Source organism: Chiloscyllium plagiosum, unplaced genomic scaffold (assembly GCF_037043375.1).
Source record: "Chiloscyllium plagiosum isolate Xiang-an unplaced genomic scaffold, Cpla_swu_hap1 HiC_scaffold_32, whole genome shotgun sequence".
In the NCBI taxonomy this organism is placed as follows: Eukaryota; Metazoa; Chordata; class Chondrichthyes; order Orectolobiformes; family Hemiscylliidae; genus Chiloscyllium; species Chiloscyllium plagiosum.
Genome location: NW_028270170.1, coordinates 10,119,743 through 10,140,130, shown reverse-complemented (window position 1 = coordinate 10,140,130; position 20,388 = coordinate 10,119,743). Strand labels below are relative to the sequence as shown.

At 45.1% G+C, this 20,388-nt stretch overlaps 1 protein-coding gene across 3 annotated transcripts in view; it reads left to right on the top strand.

Moving 5' to 3' along the window:
• Positions 1-3,049: 3,049 nt before the first annotated feature.
• Positions 3,050-20,388, top strand: part of cacnb1 (calcium voltage-gated channel auxiliary subunit beta 1) — a 278,199-nt gene continuing 260,860 nt past the window's right edge. For all 3 annotated transcript variants that reach the window (XM_087977770.1, XM_043674847.2, XM_043674852.2), the window contains exon 1: positions 3,050-3,248. In XM_087977770.1, the coding sequence (XP_087833896.1) occupies positions 3,168-3,248 (81 nt within the window). In that variant the 5' untranslated portion in view covers positions 3,050-3,167. The remainder of the gene's footprint in view (positions 3,249-20,388) is intronic.

Genomic DNA, 20,388 nt, shown 5'->3' with positions numbered 1-20,388 from the left:
ATGGCCTCCTTCTTCAAAAACCACAATTTTCCCCCAGACGTGATCGACAATGCTCTCCACCACATCTCCTCCACTTCCCGCTCCTCTGCCCTTGAGCCCCGCCCCTCCAATCGCCACCAGGACAGAACCCCACTGGTCCTCACCTACCACCCCACCAACCTCCATATACATCATATCATCTGTCATCATTTCCGCCACCTCAAAACGGACCCCACCACCAGGGATATATTTCCCTCCCCTCCCCTATCAGTGTTCCGAAAAGACCACTCCCTCTGCGACTCCCTCGTCAGGTCCACACCCCCCACCAACCCAACCTCCACTCCCAACATCTTCCCATGCAACTGCAAGAAATGCAAAACTTGCGCCCACACCGCCCCACTGACTTCCCTCCAAGGTCCCAAGGGATCCTTCCATATCCACCACAAATTCATCTGCACCTCCACACACATCATTTACTGCATCTGCTGCACCCGATGTGGCCTCCTCTATATTGGGGAGACAGGCTGCCTACTTGCGGAATGTTTCAGAGAACACCTCTGGGACACCCGCACCAACCAACCCAACCACCCCGTGGCTCAACACTTCAACTCCCCCTCCCACTCCCCAAGGACATGCTGGAGGAAGAGCACCTCATCTTCCGCCTAGGAACCCTCCAACCACAAGGGATGAATGCAGATTTCTCCAGCTTCCTCATTTCCCCTCCCCCCAACCCTCGGACTCAGCACTGCCTTCTTGACCTGCAATCTTCTTCCCGACCTCTCCGCCCCCACCCCCTCTCCGACCTATCTCACCTTAACCTCCTTCCACCTATCTCATTTCCAACGCCCCTCCCCCAAGTCCCTCCTCCCTACTTTTTATCTTAGCCTGCTTGGCACACCCTCCTCATTCCTGAAGAAGGGCTTATGCCCGAAACGTCGATTATCCTGCTCCTTGGATGCTGCCTGACCTGCTACGCTTTTCCAGCAACACATTTTTCAGCTCTGATCTCCAGCATCTGCAGTCCTCACTTTCTCCTTGAAGATTTTATTTTCTGGACCCAAGTTTAAATACTGGGCACCATCTTCTTTCTGCTTGATGCTTTAAAATGGTAGCGTGTGAAATCCGAATGGCGATTACAAATTATTTCTAGTGCAGCATGGATCTGTGGCACTACGCTCTGGGAAATGGGAAAAGCAGCCCCTCTGCCCTATTCCACTGATTAATCATTGATCTTCAATCTAACTCTATAACACCACATTTCCCTGTGTCCAGTAATACCTTTGGTTCATAAGGGTCTATTAATTTCAGTTTTACAATCAATTACAGACCTCTCTTCAATTGCTGCTTCCAGAAATTATTTCCAAACTTCCACCATCCCTTGTATCTTGCAGTTCTTCCTGGTTTCACTCCTGGAAGGTATGGCTCTAATGTTTGGATAATGTCTCCTCGTCCTAGATTCAATGAGACGACTGGAAATAGTTTTTCTCTTGATTTACCCTGTCCCTTTCCCCTGCTTATGTCTCATAAACACTGATCAAGTTATTCCTCAACCTCTGATATTCTCTGAGCACATATAGCTTGTATTTGTAATTTGTCTTGGAATCCAGGTATCATGCTGGCACTTGCCCACAGTTAGGATTGGGTTTCTACACTAAAATTGCATTGACACCTGGAAAGATTTTTGTGCAGAATGGATGCTCTGGTCAGTCTGAGGAATGAGAGAGATCCTCCTGTACTGTGTGTCTAGCTGTTTCATGTTTGCCTTGCTGTGCTTGTTTTTGACACTGAAGGTAAGGGCAGTAAGAGTCATAGCTGGTGGCGTTGTCCATAAAGAACTAGGAATCAATTGCTTGTACTTGTGTTCCAGTGGCCACAACAATGGCTGCACTGAAGGGTCATCTGTTGGGTTACTTGACACTGAACTGGTCTTTTACACTGATAGCATGATAGAGTGAACAAACGATATGGAGCTCTGCACTTTGGAAGCCTAAGTATTCTATTTTCTATGAGAATCAGAAAACACGACAATGGAATTTCAACTTTGCTGTAGCTGCAATGATAAATGATGTATTTTCCAGGCAGAGTGAATTATTGTTGCAATGGCAGTCAAAAAATAGATAAGATCTCTTCTCTGGGGTGGGGGAGTTTGGAACTAGAGGCCATAGGTTTAGGATGAGAGGGGAAAGATTTAAAAAGGGGTAACATTTTCACACAGAGGATGGTGCGTGTATGGAATGAGCTGCCAGAAGAAGTGGTGGAAACTGGCACAATTACAGCATTTAAAAGGCATCTGAATGGGTATATGAATGGGAAAGGTTTAGAGGGATATGGGCCGGGTGCTGGCAGGTGGGACTAGATTGATTTAGGGTATTAGGATGAGTTGGACTGAAGGATCTGTTCCCATGCTGTACATCTCTATGGACTCGACGGGCCGAATGGTCTGATTCCACACGGTAAGAATTCTAAGAACGTTCGAGGTATAGCATCATCTACATCTTAATCGCAGCATACCCAATTTCTGCGTGTACTCTCTAAGCTAATGTACTCTGTATCAGTGAAGCCGGCCAACTTTGCAAATTCAGTGACAATATCAGAGGGAAGTGGCAGGTGTCCATTACACGATTTAGGATTCAATCAGGAGCGATTACAGAATTGCATGACACATTTTTCCCAAGCCTAACCCAGCTGCCTCGTATACGGCAGATGAACATGATTCGCGTTTCAGTGCAAGCTGAGATTCAGCCATTTAGTCTCAAGGGGTTTTTTTTTTCTTATTTAACCGAATAACACCTCTTTCTCGACAAGGCAAGGTGAAGATACGGTGAGGGACAGGGAGGGAGGAAGGGGTGAAACTTTATTATGCAAAGCCCACCCTTTTCCAATATCTATTCTGCCATTGGTACATCTTCCACATCTTGCACCAGTTACAAAGGCGTCAGGCTGCCAGTTCATTTTCAACTGGTTCAATTCTCCGTCAATCGAGTCAAGTTAGGTGGAGACGTGTAGGGCTGGAGGGAGACAGATTCATTGTCTGATGGGGAGAGGAGGAGGAGGGAGAGCGTATTGAAGACCAGGGGCTGGCAAATACAGATGTATGTGTAGATAGATAGAGAGAGAGAGAGAGAGAGAAGGAAATTTATAATACCCCTTATTTTAAAATGTGCTACCTGTGACTTCAGCAGTCTCCAATGGTACAAAACAGCATGTCCCGAACACCTACAACTTCCCACGAGATACAGATGGCTGTATTTGACAACCCACCGGTGCAGGTACTGTGGAATGAAATGATTGGGTGTGGGAGGAAAATAATTGTTCATTGTCCTTGCATTTTGTTTGGATGCTTTGCTCACTGTGTAAGCACTGATGGAGTCCTGCGGCTGTTTTAACATCAGGCTCCTCATGCAGTGGATACTGCCGCTAGTTTCTTGCTGGTTTTGGGGTGGGGTGGGGTGGTGACTGTGAGATTCGGTCCCACAGGCAGAGCCCCGACCTGTTACACCTCCCCTCGCAAGCACTAGGCACTGCCTCTCCTATTTAATTCGCATCCTGCTGTCATCTCTTCCCCTCCCCTCGTCCAGTGCTTTGAATGCAGAGCAATCACATCTTGTAGTTGTGTTCCTACAGACTGCAGACATTGCCTGTACTTTGCATGTTTATTCATCTGTAATGCCTTCTCTACTCCCCCCCACCCAGCATATTCCAGCTACATCTGCTGTGTTTCCATGTTTCGCATGGATCTTGTTGAATAACTTCTCTTTCGTATTCTGAAGATTCTCGATGCTGTCTGTATATTTTGCAATTCTATATATGGAGTGCAGTAGGATCGCAGTGAGCGCAAAACAAAATTGTCTCCTGTTCGTTTGTCTCGACGTCTCTGCCCGTGTGTATGTGTGCGAGCGTGTCTGTCTGTATTATGTCTCTCTCTAGCTCTGTACAGCAACTCTTTAAGGAGACCATCGCATTGATTTTGTTTTTAAAAAGCTGTAACCTTAAGACAACGCTCAGTCTCTGCTGTAGGTGTCACAAGTGCAGATTTAGCTGTCCATTTGTCAAAACCTTATACAGGTGCAAATCTGATTCCTCCACTCCCCCCCCCCCCCCCCCCCCACACACACACACACACACACCCCTCCACACACACACACCTTCCCCCCACCCCCACTCCGTTCATCTGTCTGTCTTTTAACTATTTCCGTGCTGGTAACGCTGAATGTTCAAGCTGCATTCATGAACAAAGTTTTCTTAAGTTACCGGTATGGTAACTTGTACAATATGACATGAGGGGGGTGTCCGCTCTGAGACAGGGCACGCCGAAGACATAAATCATAAGTTAAGGCAATTGCAATTTTAAAAGCGATCAAAAAGGTTTTGAAGGCCGGGGGGGGGGGGGGGGGGGGGGGAAGAGTCTGATTCAGGTTTTGGGTGGGAATCTTTAATTAGAACGAGTTCACAGACACTGTTAGCGTGACAGTTTTTTTTCAAATAGTGCTCCGAATATATTGACTTGGTAAAGATTTTCTGTGGAACTGCCAGAGGAAGTGGTGGAGGCTGGTACAATGACAACATTTAAAAGGCATCTGGATGGGTACATGAATAAGAAAGGGTTTCAAGGGTGATGGGCCAAATGCTGGCAAATGGGTCTAGATTTATTTAGGGTATCTGGTCAGCATGGACGAGTTGGGCCGAAGGGTCTTATTCGGTGCTTTACATCTCTATGACTCTCTGACCAGGATATGTGTTTTAATGGGTTCTGAGGAAGGGTCACTGGACTCGAAACATTTAATTTCTCTCCACAGAGGCTGCCAGACCTGCTGAGCTTTTCCAGCAGTTTCTGATTTTGTTTCTGATTTCCACCACCTGCAGTTTCTTTGTATGTTTTAATGCTTTTGTTTGAAACAAAAATGTCTTTTCCATTGGTAGGTTTGCCACGTCCTCTGTATGAGGAATGAGATCTTTATGAGATCTACCAAGATGTCAGTTGCAGTCTCACTGATTGGCATGGTGGCTCAGTGGTTAGCACTGCTGCCTCACAACACCACAGTTTGAGGTTCAATTCCAGCCTTGGGTGACTGTCTGTGGGGAGTTTGCACATTCTGCTAATGTCTGTATGGGTTTACTCTGGTTTCTTCCCACAATCCAAAGATGTGCAGGTCAGGTGAATTGGCTATGCTAAATTGCCCATAGTGTTAGGTGCATTAGTCAGAGGGAAATGGGTTACTCTTCGGATGGTTGGCGTGGACTGGTTGGGCTGAAGGGCCTGTTTGCACACTGTAGGGAATCTAATCAATCACCTGATTCTGTTTAGAAGTCTTTCCCATTTCCTGTTTTGTTTTAAACAACTATCCTATGAAGAAGGTGTTTGGTATGCTTTCCTTTATTGGTCAGAGTATTGAGTACAGGAGTTGGGAGGTCATGTTGCGGCTGTACAGGACATTGGTTGGGCCACTTTTAGAATACTGCATTCAATTCTGGTCTCCCTCCTATCGGACGGATGTTGTGAAACTCGAAATGGTTCAGAAAAGATTTACAAGGATGTTGCCAGGGTTGGAGGGTTTGAGCTATAGGGAGAGGTTGAATAGGCTGGGGCTGTTTTTCCCGGAGCTTCGGATGCTGACCTTATAAAGGTTTATAAAATCATGAGGAACGTGGTTAGGGTGAATGGCCAAGGTCTTTTCCCTGGAGTGGGAGAATCCAAAACTATAGGTTTAGGGTGAGAGGGGAAACTTTAAAAGAGACCTAAGGGGCAACCTTTTCACGCAGAGGGTGGTGCATATATAGAATGAGCTGCCAGAGGAAGTGGTGGGGACTAGTACAATTTAAAGGCATCTGGATGGGGATATGAATAGGATGAGTTTACAGGGATATGGGCCAAATGCTGGTAAATGAGATTAGATTAATTTAGGATATCAGATCGGCAGGGACGAGTTGGACTGAAGGGTCTGAATCCATGACTCTCTCATCTCATTTGGAGGATTTCAGTACTTCCATAATAAAACAAATGGGCCATTGTGCCACCACGTGTTTGAAATGATCGCAAGTTGGCGTGTGTGATCCCAACTAGGAGAGCACTAGAACAGTCGAGCCTAGAGGTGCCAATTGCAGATCAGCAGAGGCAGTGGCACAGATGGGTAGTGTTCTGGATAGGAGAACTGGTGTTTTTTTTAGATTACTTACAGCGTGGGAACGGGCCCTTCCGCCCAACAATTCCACACCGACCTGCTGAAGCACAACCCACCCAGACCCATTCCCCTATGTTTACCATTTCACCTAACACTACAGGCAACTTAGCATGGCCAATTCACCTAACCTGCACATCTTTGGACTGTGGGAGGAAACCGGAGCACCCAGAGGAAACCCACGCAGACACGGGGAGAATGTGCAAACTCCACACAGTCAGTCGCCTGAGGCGGGAATTGATCCCGGGTATCTGGCGCTGTGAGGCAGCAGTGCTAACCTCTGTGCCACCGTGCCGCCCAAATTGTGCCACCGTGCCACCCAACTGTGCCACCGTGCTGCCCAGTTGTGCTACCGTGTTCTTTGTGTTGGAGAGAATACAGCTAAAACCTAAAGCAGAGATGTAGAGTGAAGTATGATATCTCTTTGAGAGAGCTTGCACAGGCCTGATGGACCAAACCGTGCTGCAACTTTCTGTGAAACATTTGCAGCTGAAACACAAAGAAGAAAGAGTTGGTTTTGCACACAGCCTGCTAACTTGCCCTAGTTCAGCTGAACTGCAATCTTCCTAAACTCACATGCCACTATCCTAACCTGCATAACCGGCAAGATTCCTGAAATGAGGACAAAATCATTCAATGCTTGTCTCAGCCATAAATGCTTGTATTCCCGTGCCCAGGTTGTATTTGCAATTGCTGACGATAGATTTAATTCAATCCTACTGCTTTCACTTTGTTTGAAGTGGAACAAAAATAGAACAGAGGTAAAATCATAGAATGTCATAAACCCTAGATATTTATGGATTCTTTCTCTCTCTGCGAATTGGAATAAAACAGGTATCATGAGCTGTGCTGTGAACAACACTTTCTTTGAGTTTGGGGGCAATGATAGGAGTAACGGTGAGAGAGTATCTTGTGTGGGCGATGGTGAAACAGAACCTATTTAAGCAGATTGCAGGAAGTTACTCAGTGATGTGTGTACACTTTGTTGATATGATCTGGAATGAAAAGCTTAACAGGAGGTGCTGGATGTCGATCCAATAACCTTCAAGAGGGAATGGGCCTTGGGAAAAGGTTCGGTATATGGGATTACATGTATACCTCACTCAAGGGCTATCACAGACATGATGGGCTGAATGTTCTCCTTCTTTGCTTGCTGATTAAATTCCATGGTAAATTGCTCCTGGACTTGAGATAATTTAGAGGCAGACATTCTTCAATTTTGGCTAATTAAATATATTTAGATTACTTTTTATGCAATCTGCACTTTGTGATTTGAAAACAATTCTACTCTAATCACCATTGTTTACACCATTTCAGCTGCTTGTTACAGTATAAGATATCCTACTCCTTTCTCCAGAGGTGAGTTAGTCCAATATTATATGAAAGGAAGTATTCCAGCGAGCTTTGAGGCTAACACCACACCTCTGTAAAAAGTAGCATTGAGTCAGAGTCATACAACCCGCAAACAGACCTTTCAGCCCAACCTGTCCATGCTGACCAAGTTTCCCAAACTAAATTAGTCCCATTTGCCTGCGTTTGGCCCATGTCCCTGTAAACCTATCCTGTCCATGTAGACCTGTCCAAATGTCTATTAAATATTGTAATTGTACCTGCCTCTACCACTTCCTCAAGCAGTTCATTTCACATACATGCCATCCTCTGTGAAAACGTTGTTGCTTTTAAATCTTACCTGTCTCTCCTTAAACATGTGCCCTCTAGTTTTGAACCCTCCACCCTGGGAAAAGGTCTTTGCCATTCACCTTATCTATGCCCCTCATGATCTTACAAACCTCTACAAAATCACACCCCAACCTTCATTCTGGGGAAGCTGTCTCAGCCGATCCAGCCTCTCATTCCACCAAAACTCCCAGTCCTTGTACCAACTGTGTAAATCTTTTCTGCACCCTTTCAAATTTTACTATCTCCTTCTTACAGCAAGGCCACAAGAACTGTAAGCTGTATTCCAAAAGTAACCTCACCAATATCCTCTGCAGCTGTAGCAAGATGATGTCCCAACTCCTATACTCAATGCAGTGACCAGCGAAGGCAAGTGTGTCAAATGCCTTCTTTACCACCCTGTCTACCTGCAGTGCCACTTTCAAGGAACTATGTACCTGCACTTCTAAGTCTCTCTGTTTGACAACACTCCCCAGGACCCTACCATTAACAATGCAAACTGAACATTCTCATTGTGCACTGCTTAGTGCTGGAATGTACATTTCCTACAGTATTTAATTAAGGGAACCAAGTTAATTTTTGTATTTACTATAGATTTGGATATTTTTTATCAATGTCTTCTTATGGCTGCCAAGGTGATCATTCTTCATGCAAATAGAAAGTAATTATTAATGGACTGTTCTACTGTTACGGCCTTCACAACTGAGCCCAATACACAGTGTGCACCACTTCAAACCATCCATAAGGGTTCCATCGCAACAGTCTGGAGTGAAGCCTGGGCTCAATTCGTTTCTTAAGGAAATCAATTTACAGGGTGACTAGGAAAGCAGGGTTTGGGAATTGGTCTTGCAGACAGCCAGCACCAACTTCATGGGCAGATTGGCCTCCTAAAACGCTGTACTGATTCAGTGGTGCTACAATTCTTTTATCTAAAAATATGCTTCATTTACAAAATATGTAAGCAAGAATATTTCAAGTTTGTTATTCAGCACTTCCACAATGTAGGGAATCTAATTAAAAAATGTATGATTGTAATCATCTTCCTGTTTATCAGCTACGTACATCAGGTATGAAACATGAGGGCAAAACATTTTACATTATAAATTACAGGAAGTGCAATCAAAGTTCTTTTTGCAACATATTTCCTGTCAGTATGTTTTCAATATTCTTGATTCACAGTGTACATGCTTCATGAGGTGCACAGCCCAAACAGTTCTACGTTTCCCAGCCCCTTGGTGCTCAGTGGCTGAAAGGTCTTGGACAGTGTCCTTTGCCCATTGCGCTTTCGCAGCAGCTTTTCTGCCTCCCTCAGCACTTGGTCTGAGACCTTGAATGTGCCAGTCACCAACACTTGGTTGAGGATCACTCTGTGCACTGGAAGACCAGCAGGTTTCGGGTCAACCAAAGATGGTCTTTGACCAGTTGGATGCTCGTTCATGGGCAGTTCACATTTGTCTCAGTGCGCGTTTAGGGGAGCAGTCTTAGGTCACAGAGCTGCTCAGGAGAAGCCATTACATCTCTCTCCAGACCTTCTTTACAAAAGCACATTCCACAAGGGAATGGGATTCAGCTTCCCCCCATCAACGTTACTGAGGTTCAGTTGAAGATTTTCAAGCCAAACCTCACTTATGTCTGTCCTGGTTAAGAGTAAGATTATGATCAGGGAACAGAGTTAGAACCTTCCAGACCTGTGTAACTCAGTTCCACTACAGGCCATGTGCTGTTTGACTTGCCTATTTTGCGATGAACCAGATCCTATTTGGCAAATAAAGGCAAAGAGCAGAGCAGGGTGGGGAAAGGAGGGTGGTTAAAATGCAGCATTGGTAAAGCCACAAATAGGACAGCAGTTGATCCACTATTTACTATCCCCCAAGCTCTATATTCCAGCCACTTAAATGTAAAGGGGAATGGGGCAGGTGAAATAACCACAGTCATTTTGCTATCACCCAATTTGTACTCCCTCTGAAGTTGTTGAAACATTGACTTAATCCCAACTCCTTCTACATTCAGAATGTAAAACAGGAGCTGACAGCTGGCTGCCCATTTGTGTCAAGGCTGGAATTAACTTTGGTGTATGAGCAGGTTCCCTGTAGTGGAGGTCAAAGAGACACAGGTGAGGGAAAAGGAGGATAAATACAGAATATTCATCTGCATGGAGAGTTCAGCCACCCGTTTTTGGAAACAGGACAGGGGGCCTGTTTCATCGTCAGTGAGATCACAGCCCATCCAGCCCACACTGCTACTCCGAACAGCATCCCAACCCAATCCCTGCATTTCCCATGGCTAGTCCACACATCCCTGAACACTATGGGCAATTTAGCATGGCCAATCCATCCAACCTGCACATCTTTGGACTGTGGGAGGAAACTGGAGCACCTAGAGGAAACCCATGCAGACTCAGGGAGAGTGTACAAACTCCACATAGACAGTCACCTGATGCCAGAATTGAACCCAGGTCCCTGGCACTGTGAGCCGCCAGTGCTGACCACGGAGCCACCATGCCACCCTAATGTAATCTTTGTCAATGTAAAATGGATAACCTCAGACTTGCTTACATTGAACTCCTCCTCTTACAGTTTTGCCCATTCACTTGGTCGATCTCTTTGTAAGCTTATGCTCTTCTCTCCATTGTCTACATTGTGTCATCTAACTTTTGTGTCATCAGCAAACTTGGATATTTGGCTTTCTATGTCATTATCCAAGTCGGTAATAAAAACCAATCAAAGGAGAGTCAGAACATTGTAATCTGAACACTCAGCGTGTTTCATTTTATATTCTGCAGAGGAATAATGAACAAGCAACTCTGAGTTTATTTAGAAATAGTGCATCTAAGTGAGCAATCTTTGTGAAGTTCATAATCAAGTCATAATTTTCAAATTATATTAGGAACTACATACATTTATCATTAAAATCTTTGCCATTAAATTACTGCCTTAAAATCAGAAAGAAATGTCTGTTACTGCTTGTAATAAAGAACAATGACATTTCTCTGGAGTGCTTTGATAGTTCTTGTTATTTTTGTAACTTGGAATTCTCTCCATCTTTTGGCATAGCTACTGGAACAACTTAAGTTTGGATCCGATTCTTAAATTTCATGTAATTTCTGTAATTCTGTTACATTCTGTGTGGGAAGGTTTGCTATATCTGCCTGTCCTCTCTGGAACACTGGTCAGTGCTGAATTACAGTCCAGCACAAAGACAGTCCTGAGGTGGCTGTAGGCGGTATGTATTTGTGTTGGGGGCACAAGTAGGGACACAGGTCGAAGGAGATAGTCCTGCAGCCATCTGTAATTTCCCTCTGAGGTGTGTATTTTCATATTATTTTATTGGAGAAAATAAGGACTGCAGATGCTAGAGGTCAGAGTCGAGAGTGTGGTGCTGGAAAAGTACAGCAGGTCAGGCAGCATCCAAGGAACAGGAGGATCAACGTTTCGGGCATAAGTCCTTTATCAAGAATTTTTTCTTGTGTTTGGTTTCTTGGAGATGTCCATTCCATAGACACTGGCCAGTGGTGAGCAATGGGACTGAGCTCCACCAGACCAAGTCTTTATCTTGGGTCAGAAATGTAAAATATTTCAGGGATGGACTTGCAGATTCAGGAATGGACCTGCAGATTTAAATCACCTGTCTAAGCAAAACATGAGGAGAAAATACTTTACACACAGTAATGGGAGGAAATTGTGACAAGCAAAACTGGCACTTTGAGGTTACAGAAAAGGCCTAAATGCTTTATTACCATGTCAAGCTCACGATTAAGCCCTTTCCTTTCTACTTACTTGGCAAAGACAGCACTCGCATATTTTATGACAATTTTATAAAACGTTTTAAAGCACCTCACAGGAGCTCTATCAGATGAAATTGAACACTGAGGAACTTAAAGACATATGTTGGAACAAGACCTTATAGCTCGGGTTCTGGAGTGCATCCTGAAGAGATGGCAAATTTTATGTCCTCTTGGTACTTTGTGGCCTGTGTTTTCCCTTACTTAAGGAAGATCACTGTCTTAATCTAGGGGGTCTCTGCAAATATTTCTGTCACTAATATAGACTCTTCCATCCTTTCTTCACACTGTCTTTATGTGATGGCTGCTTTCTCTGTATTTTCATGATAGACATCACCACCTTGTGATCACGTCCAGTCTCATTCTGCTACAAGTAGGACAGATCACCACAAGCGTGTTTGAAGAGAGAGGTTTTCTAAGTGTTTGTTAAAGACAGCAAAGTTAAAAAGGTGGAACGTTTACTGAAGGAATTCCAAAGCCTAGAGCCTAGGCAGCTGAAGACATGACAACTGATGGTGAAGCAATTAAAATTAGCAAAGGGCTAGAATTGGAGAACAAAGGGCCATAACGTCAGAATGTGAGCTGAGCTATTCAGGGTTGATGTCAGCAAGCAAAAGGGATTGAAATCTGGAACTGACTCTTCACCTCATTTAGAGGTGACCTGAAAATGTCAAAGCTGAGAGTGATTTTTTTTCTTAGCAAAGGTGTTAGTGGTTATGAACCATGGTAGATGGGGCTTAGGTAAACATCAGCTATGATCCAATTGAATGGCAGAACGAGCACAAGGGGTTGAATGGTCTCCTTTTCTACAAGGGGGCAGCAAAAATGCACCAGATGGATAGTATGGCATCTACCGCTGTACAAAGGTGGTCCATCTGTACAAGATTGTGAGCAACCTTATGTCATTCAGCTTGTGGTGATAACATGGCTGAGGACTGTGATGATGTTAATGATTGTGAGGGGTGGAGTGACGTGCACCTAATTCTTGACGGCTTCGAGGGAAGTGTGCAGCAATATACTCAGAGAGCCGCGGGCACTGAGGGACACCAGCCTAAATGATCTGGATGCACCCTTTACACTTAATGGTATCAGGCACGGACTAATTAAGTGAGAGAGCATAGTTAGAGGCTGAATGGACTGGGCCCAATTTTTGAGAGAATCCATCATGCTGAGATTCTTGGGTTGTTTACAGGTGACATCTAAAATGTAATCATATATATTTATAGATGTATTCATAAGATATCTAAAAGCTATATATAGAGAGGCACAGGCACAGACTCACACACACACACACAAACACAGGTACACACACACACAGACGCATACATATATTCATACACAGTGACATGGTCTCTGCAGGAAAAAAGGATTGTGTCAGCTTGTTACTTTTTTCTTATTTTAATAAAAATCATGGGGGGCTAGTTCTCTGGTGTATTCTCCATGGCAACAGCTTAATCAATCAGAGTCAACTTGCACTGTTTTCCCATACTGTACAAATTGTCATTTGGCAGTATAGTATCATAGAATCATAACATCCCCACAGTGTGGAAACAGGCCATTTGGTCCAACAAGTCCACACCGACCCTCCAAAGAGTATCCCACCCAGACCCATTCCCCTACCCTATTACTCCTAACTGACCTTGTAGCGTACAGTGAAGGTAAAGTCACCACAGTCTGACTCTCGTTGGAGAGACCAAGATGGTGTGTTTAACCTGCAGGTTACCATACCTCAGCTGTTGTTATCATGCCACGTCACAAGTCGGATATCTAGCCAACTGAGCCAACCGACTAGGTTGGCATGGTAATTGGGCTGGGCAAGTGAGTGCCTCTTGGAGGGAAGGAGTACTAATGTTTGTAATTCAAAGCATTGAACAGCCAACATTAAAGGAGAAAACGCTTCTTTTGGTGGAAGCTAACAATTGAGTGAAGGGGAATAACCTTAGTTTTTGAAAAATCTCTTTTGTATGCGATGCATGCTCCCCCCCGGTCTGCACTCCATATAAGTAGAAGCCGAGCTTGCACCTTGCTTAGGGAGCCACTATATTCAAACCACACAGGAGCTGTCTCTGCCATTCTGAGAATTTGATGGACTTTGACACAATAAAGCAGGATTCTGAAATATGAGCTGGTTTTAATGATTAAACTACCTCTGCCTTCTGTACATACACATTAATTTATTTATTTATTGAACCTGAAGGGAGCTGCGCAAATTAGACTCCTCCATCTCCAAAAACCAATAATACTGTAATATTACACCATGACAATGGGCTTTGTTTACCTTTAATTTAATACTTGGCCTGAGTGAAATGATTGCAGTCACTTGTGGACAATGAGGAGAAAGAAGCACAGACAAGAAGCTGAATTTGACCAACATTGAAATACATCCATTCTGAACACGTACAGGGACTGCTCACCTTTCTGTGCACAGTCTAGTCATTGTCCATTTTATGTCACTTTCTTTCCCACTCTTAAACTCAATCTGTCCACTGAACTCTTTGCTCACTTGGTGGGTTCTCAGAAATGGGCGATTTTGTTTTAGCTTGAGGTGGGTCTAATTTTTTGCTTATGTTTCTTTCCCTTCTCCAGTTTTATCCTCTCTCAGTGATTGTGTGGGCACTTGTGATTTTTTTTCAGCTGGGCTGGTGCATCATGGAAACGGCCGTGCATCGTAGAAATGTAGAAACTAGGAGTAGAAAAGTGTGGTGCTGGAAAAGCACAGCCAGTCAGGCAGCAACCGAGGAGCAGCAGAGTCGATGTTTTGGGTGTAAGCCCTTCATCAGGAATGTGCTCACTTCCTCCGAGAAAGTAGGAGTAGGCCATTCGGCCCTTTGGGCCAGCACCACCAGTCAATATGATCATGGCTGATCATTCCCGACTCATTCCCCTCTTCTTGCTTTCTCCCCATTCCCTTTGATTCCTTTAGCCCAAAGAATATATCTAACACTTGCTGGAAAATAGTCAGTGTTTTGGCCACAATTACTTTCAGTGACAGAGAATTCCACTCTCTGGGTGAAGACATTTCTCCTCATCTCAGTACCGAATGGCTGAAAACAGTATTCCTTGACTGTGACCCCCGTTGAAGCATTGGACGTGGCAGAATTGCAGAATTATTACAGCACAGCAGGAGACCATTCAGCCCATTGTGACTGCACTGGCTTCCTAATGATCAATATGACTTGCTGACATCCTCCTGCCTTTTCCCCATCCCTTTGTGTATTGTTTTCATTCAAATTATCATCCAATGTTTTTGGCCAGTGCAGGTTCGATGGGCCAAAGGACCTTCCTCTGTTCTGTAGACCTTCAGCACTATGATTCTCCAGTGTTTCAATGGAGCCTGGCTCCACCACATTTCCAGGGAGCACATTTCAGACCCAAACCATTCGTGCAGGACGACAACAAATCTTTTTGCTCGTGTCACATTTGAGAGGTTTCTTAAGCAAGAGGTGCTGGAGGTGCTCAGCACTGTTGGCAGCATCTGCAGAGAGAGTAAAACTGGGTTAATTTTCAGACATTAAACATTTCCAGCATTTCTGTTTCTAATTTCTGGTATCTGTAATATGTTTCTTTTGCAGATCATTGTTTCACATTGACAGTGATCACGCGTTGCTGACCCTGGTTGGACATATGACCTAGCACTGTTCTAAATATTCTGTCCAAAGGAAATTCCATTTCTTAGAAGCCCTAAAGTGCAGAAAGAGGCCATTCAGCCCATTATGGCAGCACTGATTCTCCAAAGAACATCCTAGCTCCCCCACCCTATCCCCATAGCCTCGCATTTACCATGGCTAATCCACCTAACCTACAATCTTTGGACTGTGGGAAGACTGTGGGTGGAACGGTGGCACAGTGGCACTGTGGTTAGCACTGCTGCCTAACAGTGGCAGAGACCCGGGTTCAATTCCTGCCTCAGGCTACTGACTGTGTGGAGTTTGCACATTCTCCCCGTGTCTATATGGGTTTCCTCCCACAGTCCAAAAATGTGCAGGTTAGGTGAATTGGCCATGCTAAATTGCCCGTTAGGTGAAATGGTAAATGTAGGAGAATGGGGTCTGGGTGGGTTGTGCTTTGGCGGGTCGGTGTGGCCTTGTTGGGCCGAAGGGCCTGTTTTCACCCTGTAACTAATAAAAATAAAATAAAATAAACCGGAGCACTTGGTAGAAATTCTAGGCCTGGGACTCTCTTGTCTAACGCAGCCCTACCACAGATACGTGAGGCCCATCATGATTATTGTGGGGAGATATATAATACTAACAGAAAGTAATGACCTTCAAACCCATAATAATGTCAGGAATAACAAGGGAAGACAATGAGAAATTCATTGCTGGTTCTATGACTGGGACACAACTTGTCTCCTACGAGGTACAGTCTCTTTCATAACTAGAACTGAAATATGACTGTGACTTGGGAACCAAGAGCAGATCAAAGCTTTAGCTGAGTTCCTTCCGGACACCATAAATACAATAAAACTGTAACTTGGGACCACTAAATGGCTCAAAACGTGTGGTGCTGGTAATGCACAGCCGGTTAGGCAGTGTCTGAGGAGCAGGAGAGTCGACGTTTGAGCATAGGCTCTTCATCAAGAATGGAAGTGTGGGTGGAGCCAAGGGGGCTGAGAGATAAATGGGAGGGGTGGGGGCTGCGAGAAAGTAGCTGGGAATACAATAGGTAGATGAAGGTGTGGGTCAACACTTTAACTCCCCCTCCCAATCCGCCAAGGACATGCAAGTCTTGGGCTGCCTCCACTGCCAACCTTTAGCCACCCGACACCTGGAGGAAGAATGCCTCATCTTCTGCCTTGGGACCCTCCAGCCACACGGGATCAATATGAATTTCACCAGTTTCCCGTCCCCCCAGATCCAACCTTCCAACTCAGCACTGCCCCTCTTCAACTGGCCTACCTGTCCATCTTCCTTCTCACCTATCAACTCCACCCTCCTCTCTGACCTATGGCCTAATGGGTGATCTTATGCACAGCACATTGGCTTACTCGTTAGCACTGCTGCCTCACAGCGCCTGGGACCTGGGTTCAGTTCCCATCTCAGGTGACTGTGTGGAGTTTGCACATTCTCCTTGCATCTGCGTGGGTTTCCTCCAGGTGCTCCAGTTTCCTCCCACACTCCAATGATGTGCAGGTCAGGTGAATTGGCCATGCTAAATTACCCATAGTGTTAGGTGCGTTAGTCAGAGGGAAATAGGTCTGGGTGGGTTACTCTATGGAGGGTTGGCGTGGACTTGTTGGGCCAAAGGGCCTGTTTCCATACTGTAGGGAATCTAATCTATCACCTTCACCCCCACCTTCATATACTTATCACATTCCCAGTCCCCCACCCCCCCTCCTCCCATTTATCTCTCAGCCCCTTGGGCCACCCCCTCATTCCTGATGAAGAGCTTATGCTTGAAATGTCGACTCTCCTGCTCCTGTGCTTTTCCAGCATCGCACTCCCAAGGACTCCTGAACAAAAACCTTTTCCAGCACCGCACTTGCCAACTCTGACTTCCAGCATCTGCAGTCCTCACTTCCACCACCAAATGGCTGCAAGGAACAGTTCATAAAATAGAGAAGGCAAAGGGAATTAGTTACTGCGAGAGTTGTCAGGTTATCACTGGGGTAGGTTTAATGTTGGTTTTTGGGTTACAATGGAGAGATTATTTAATGAGAGCAGTTAGAGGTTGGTTACTAGGAAGGGTCAGGGTCATTGTTAATTGGAAGGTGTTGGGGGTTGGTTTCAGGCTGGAAGGAGGTAACTGTGTGGGTGTATGCAGGGAGAATGAGTGTTTACATTCTGGGAAAGGACAGTGGTTGGTGTGAAGAGGCAGAGTTAGTGAGCTGTAAGAGTCAGTTCATCTCCTCCACCGGCCACTTCGAGAGTGAATCTCATCGTTTTTAGGATTTAGTTTTTCATCTTCATTGTTATGATGTGTATGTTTCCCAGTTCCTCTGAAGGCTGCTCCAACAGTAAACGAGACCACCTCTCAAGAAGTTTGGATTCCTTGTGACAGGCCATTTATCAGCAGCGTGCCAAAGCTCCCAAATTTGGGCAAAAGCGTGACTGTGTGAGGATCCGGTTGTCCTCTATCACATTCCTGAACAATGGCTGTACTAATGTGATTTTTTAAAAAAATTCAGAGATGCTAATCTGTCCAAATATTATTTTAACAAATGTTTAGGCTGTTTGTTTCAAAGCAAATTAATGGGGACCGGAATGGCTGCTGGAAGATTTTACCCAGGGAATGATAAAGTTCATTACCCTGTTATTTTCCAAGGCTGCTGGGTAAATGGGCTGGTGTGGGTTGTATATATCTGTTGAATGAATGTGTAGTGCAGATTGACCATCTATTTGGAGGAGAATGCATTGGCCCATTGTGGGTAACAATACTCCTGTTCACCTGCTGGCGGTGGCAACATGCACTTAATGGAATGGGATAATTTGATGACTTTGTTTTACTGGGTCAGGTGGAAATGGATGGTCTTGTCTATCGGACAAATTGGTTCCTGGGATGACAGGACTGATGTGTGAGGAGGGATTGAGTTGGTTAGGATTGTATTCACTGCAGCTTAGTAGAAAGACAGGGGATCTCATAGAAACCTATAAAAGTTTAACAGGAGTGGACAGGTTGCATGTTGAAAGGATGTCCCCGATGTCAGGGGGAGTCCACAATCAGGGGTCATAATTTAAGCCTAAGGGCAAACCTTGTAGGACTGAGATGAGGAGAAATTACTTCAGCCAGAGAGTGGTGAGCCTGTGGAATTCACTACCACAGGAAGTGGTTGAGGCCAAAACATTGTGTTTTTCAAGAAGTAAGTTGCTATAGCTCTTGTGGCTCAAGGGATCAAGGGATATGGGAGAAGAGTGAGATGAGGATATTGAGCTCGATGATCAGCCATGAATCTGAAGGGGTTGAATGGCCTACTCCCACTCCTGTGTTTCTACAGCAACTCTCTACGAGCAGGTGTAACTGGTAATTAGATTAGATTCCCGACAGTGTGGAAACAGGCCCTTCGGCCCAACAAGCCCACACCGACCCTCCGAAAAGTAACCCACCCAGACACATTTCCTTCTAACTAATGCACCTAACACTATGGGTAATTTAGCATGGCTAATTCACCTGACCTGCACATCTTTGGACTGTGGGAGGAAATGGAGCACCCAGAGGAAACCCACGCAGACACGGAGGAGAATGTGCAAACTCCACACAGACAGTCGCTGAGGCTGGAATTGAACCCCGGTCCCTCGTGCTGGCCAGGCTGCTTTGGCACGCTGCTGATAAATGGCCTGTCGCAAGGATTCCAAACTTCTTGAGAGGTGGCCTCGTTTACTGTTGGAGCGACCTTCAGAGGAACTGGGAAACATACACATCATAACAATGAAGATGAAAAGCTAAATCCTAAAAACGATGAGATGTGGTCATTCAATAGGATAATTCATTCAGCCTTGTCAAAACCTTCTCTTGTACACACCCCCAGCTGAGTGGCCTTGGCAAGTGACCATGGTGGTCCTAGTACTACTTGGAGGCTACCCATCTCTTTGTGTTGAGGGTGTAGTCTTGAACTGGTGCTGGCGATATGCCATGTTTAGACAATAGACAATAGGTGCAGGAGTAGGCCATTCTGCCCTTAGAGCCTGCACCGCGATTCAATATAATCATGGCTGATCATTCCTAATCAGTATCCTGTTCCTGCCTTATCTCCATAACCCTTGATTCCACTATCTTTGAGAGCTCTATCCAACTCTTTCTTAAATGAATCCAGAGATTGGGCCTCAACTGCCCTCTGGGGCAGAGCATTCCACACAGCCACCACTCTCTGGGTGAAGAAGTTTCTCCTCATCTCTGTCTGAAATGGTCTACCCCGTTTCTCTCAGGGAGTCCAAGCTGCTGCGTTTTTACATGTGTATTGTAGTTTGGAGTTATGGATGATGGTGGTGGAGGTTCCAACTTCTTTTCCACTCTTACCACCCGCCATTGGTGTGTGCTGGGAGAATTAGCAGCTTGATACTCACCCTGTTTGGTCATTGTAATGAGCACATCTTCCATGGGCGTCAAATCCTGGACTGAAACCTGGGCTCTGGGATAGGGATACCACCCGCGGCACCATACGATATTCACCGGGGTTGTGCAGGGATGTAAAGTGGAAAGGTTTTCATTCACTGATGCTGTAGAATGTGCCTGATTCTTCAAAAATCAATGCAGTTGAGCATGGAGCAGAGTGTAAAATGAGTGACCCCTTTTCAATCACCTGGTCTACATTTTGACCATAGCGAATGTAACCCTCTTAGAGTTTGTAAGTAATTTCTCATAATATTAAATTTAAGCAGCATCCTGAAGCATCTCAAAGGTTTTTGTTCAGGAGTCCTTGGGAGTAACATTGAGTGTCAGCAATGGACCATAAACAGACCCAAGAAGAGTGACCAGTTAATTTGGCTGAGGGAGGAATGTTGCTCAGATTACTACCTGCCCTGGTTAGATTAACACTGCCAAATGCTGAATGACCCTTGAATTGCAGAACAGAGAAAAAGCTGTTCAAATTAGTGCACAGGCCGATGTGGAGCAGTTGATACAATGCGGTGTTACCTCCGTGCTGCACTGTTATGCCAGTCCAGATTAGGGACTCCACTTAACAGTCAACATAGAGAGGAATTTGTAACAGGTGGATCAGATAGGGAGCTGTCAATAACTTGAGCTAAGACCAACTCTGAGAATGTTAGCCCCCTCCCCCGCTCCTCGCCAACAAAGGACAACTCCCCAACGTCCACTGTTGGGAATCTTGTTCAGAGG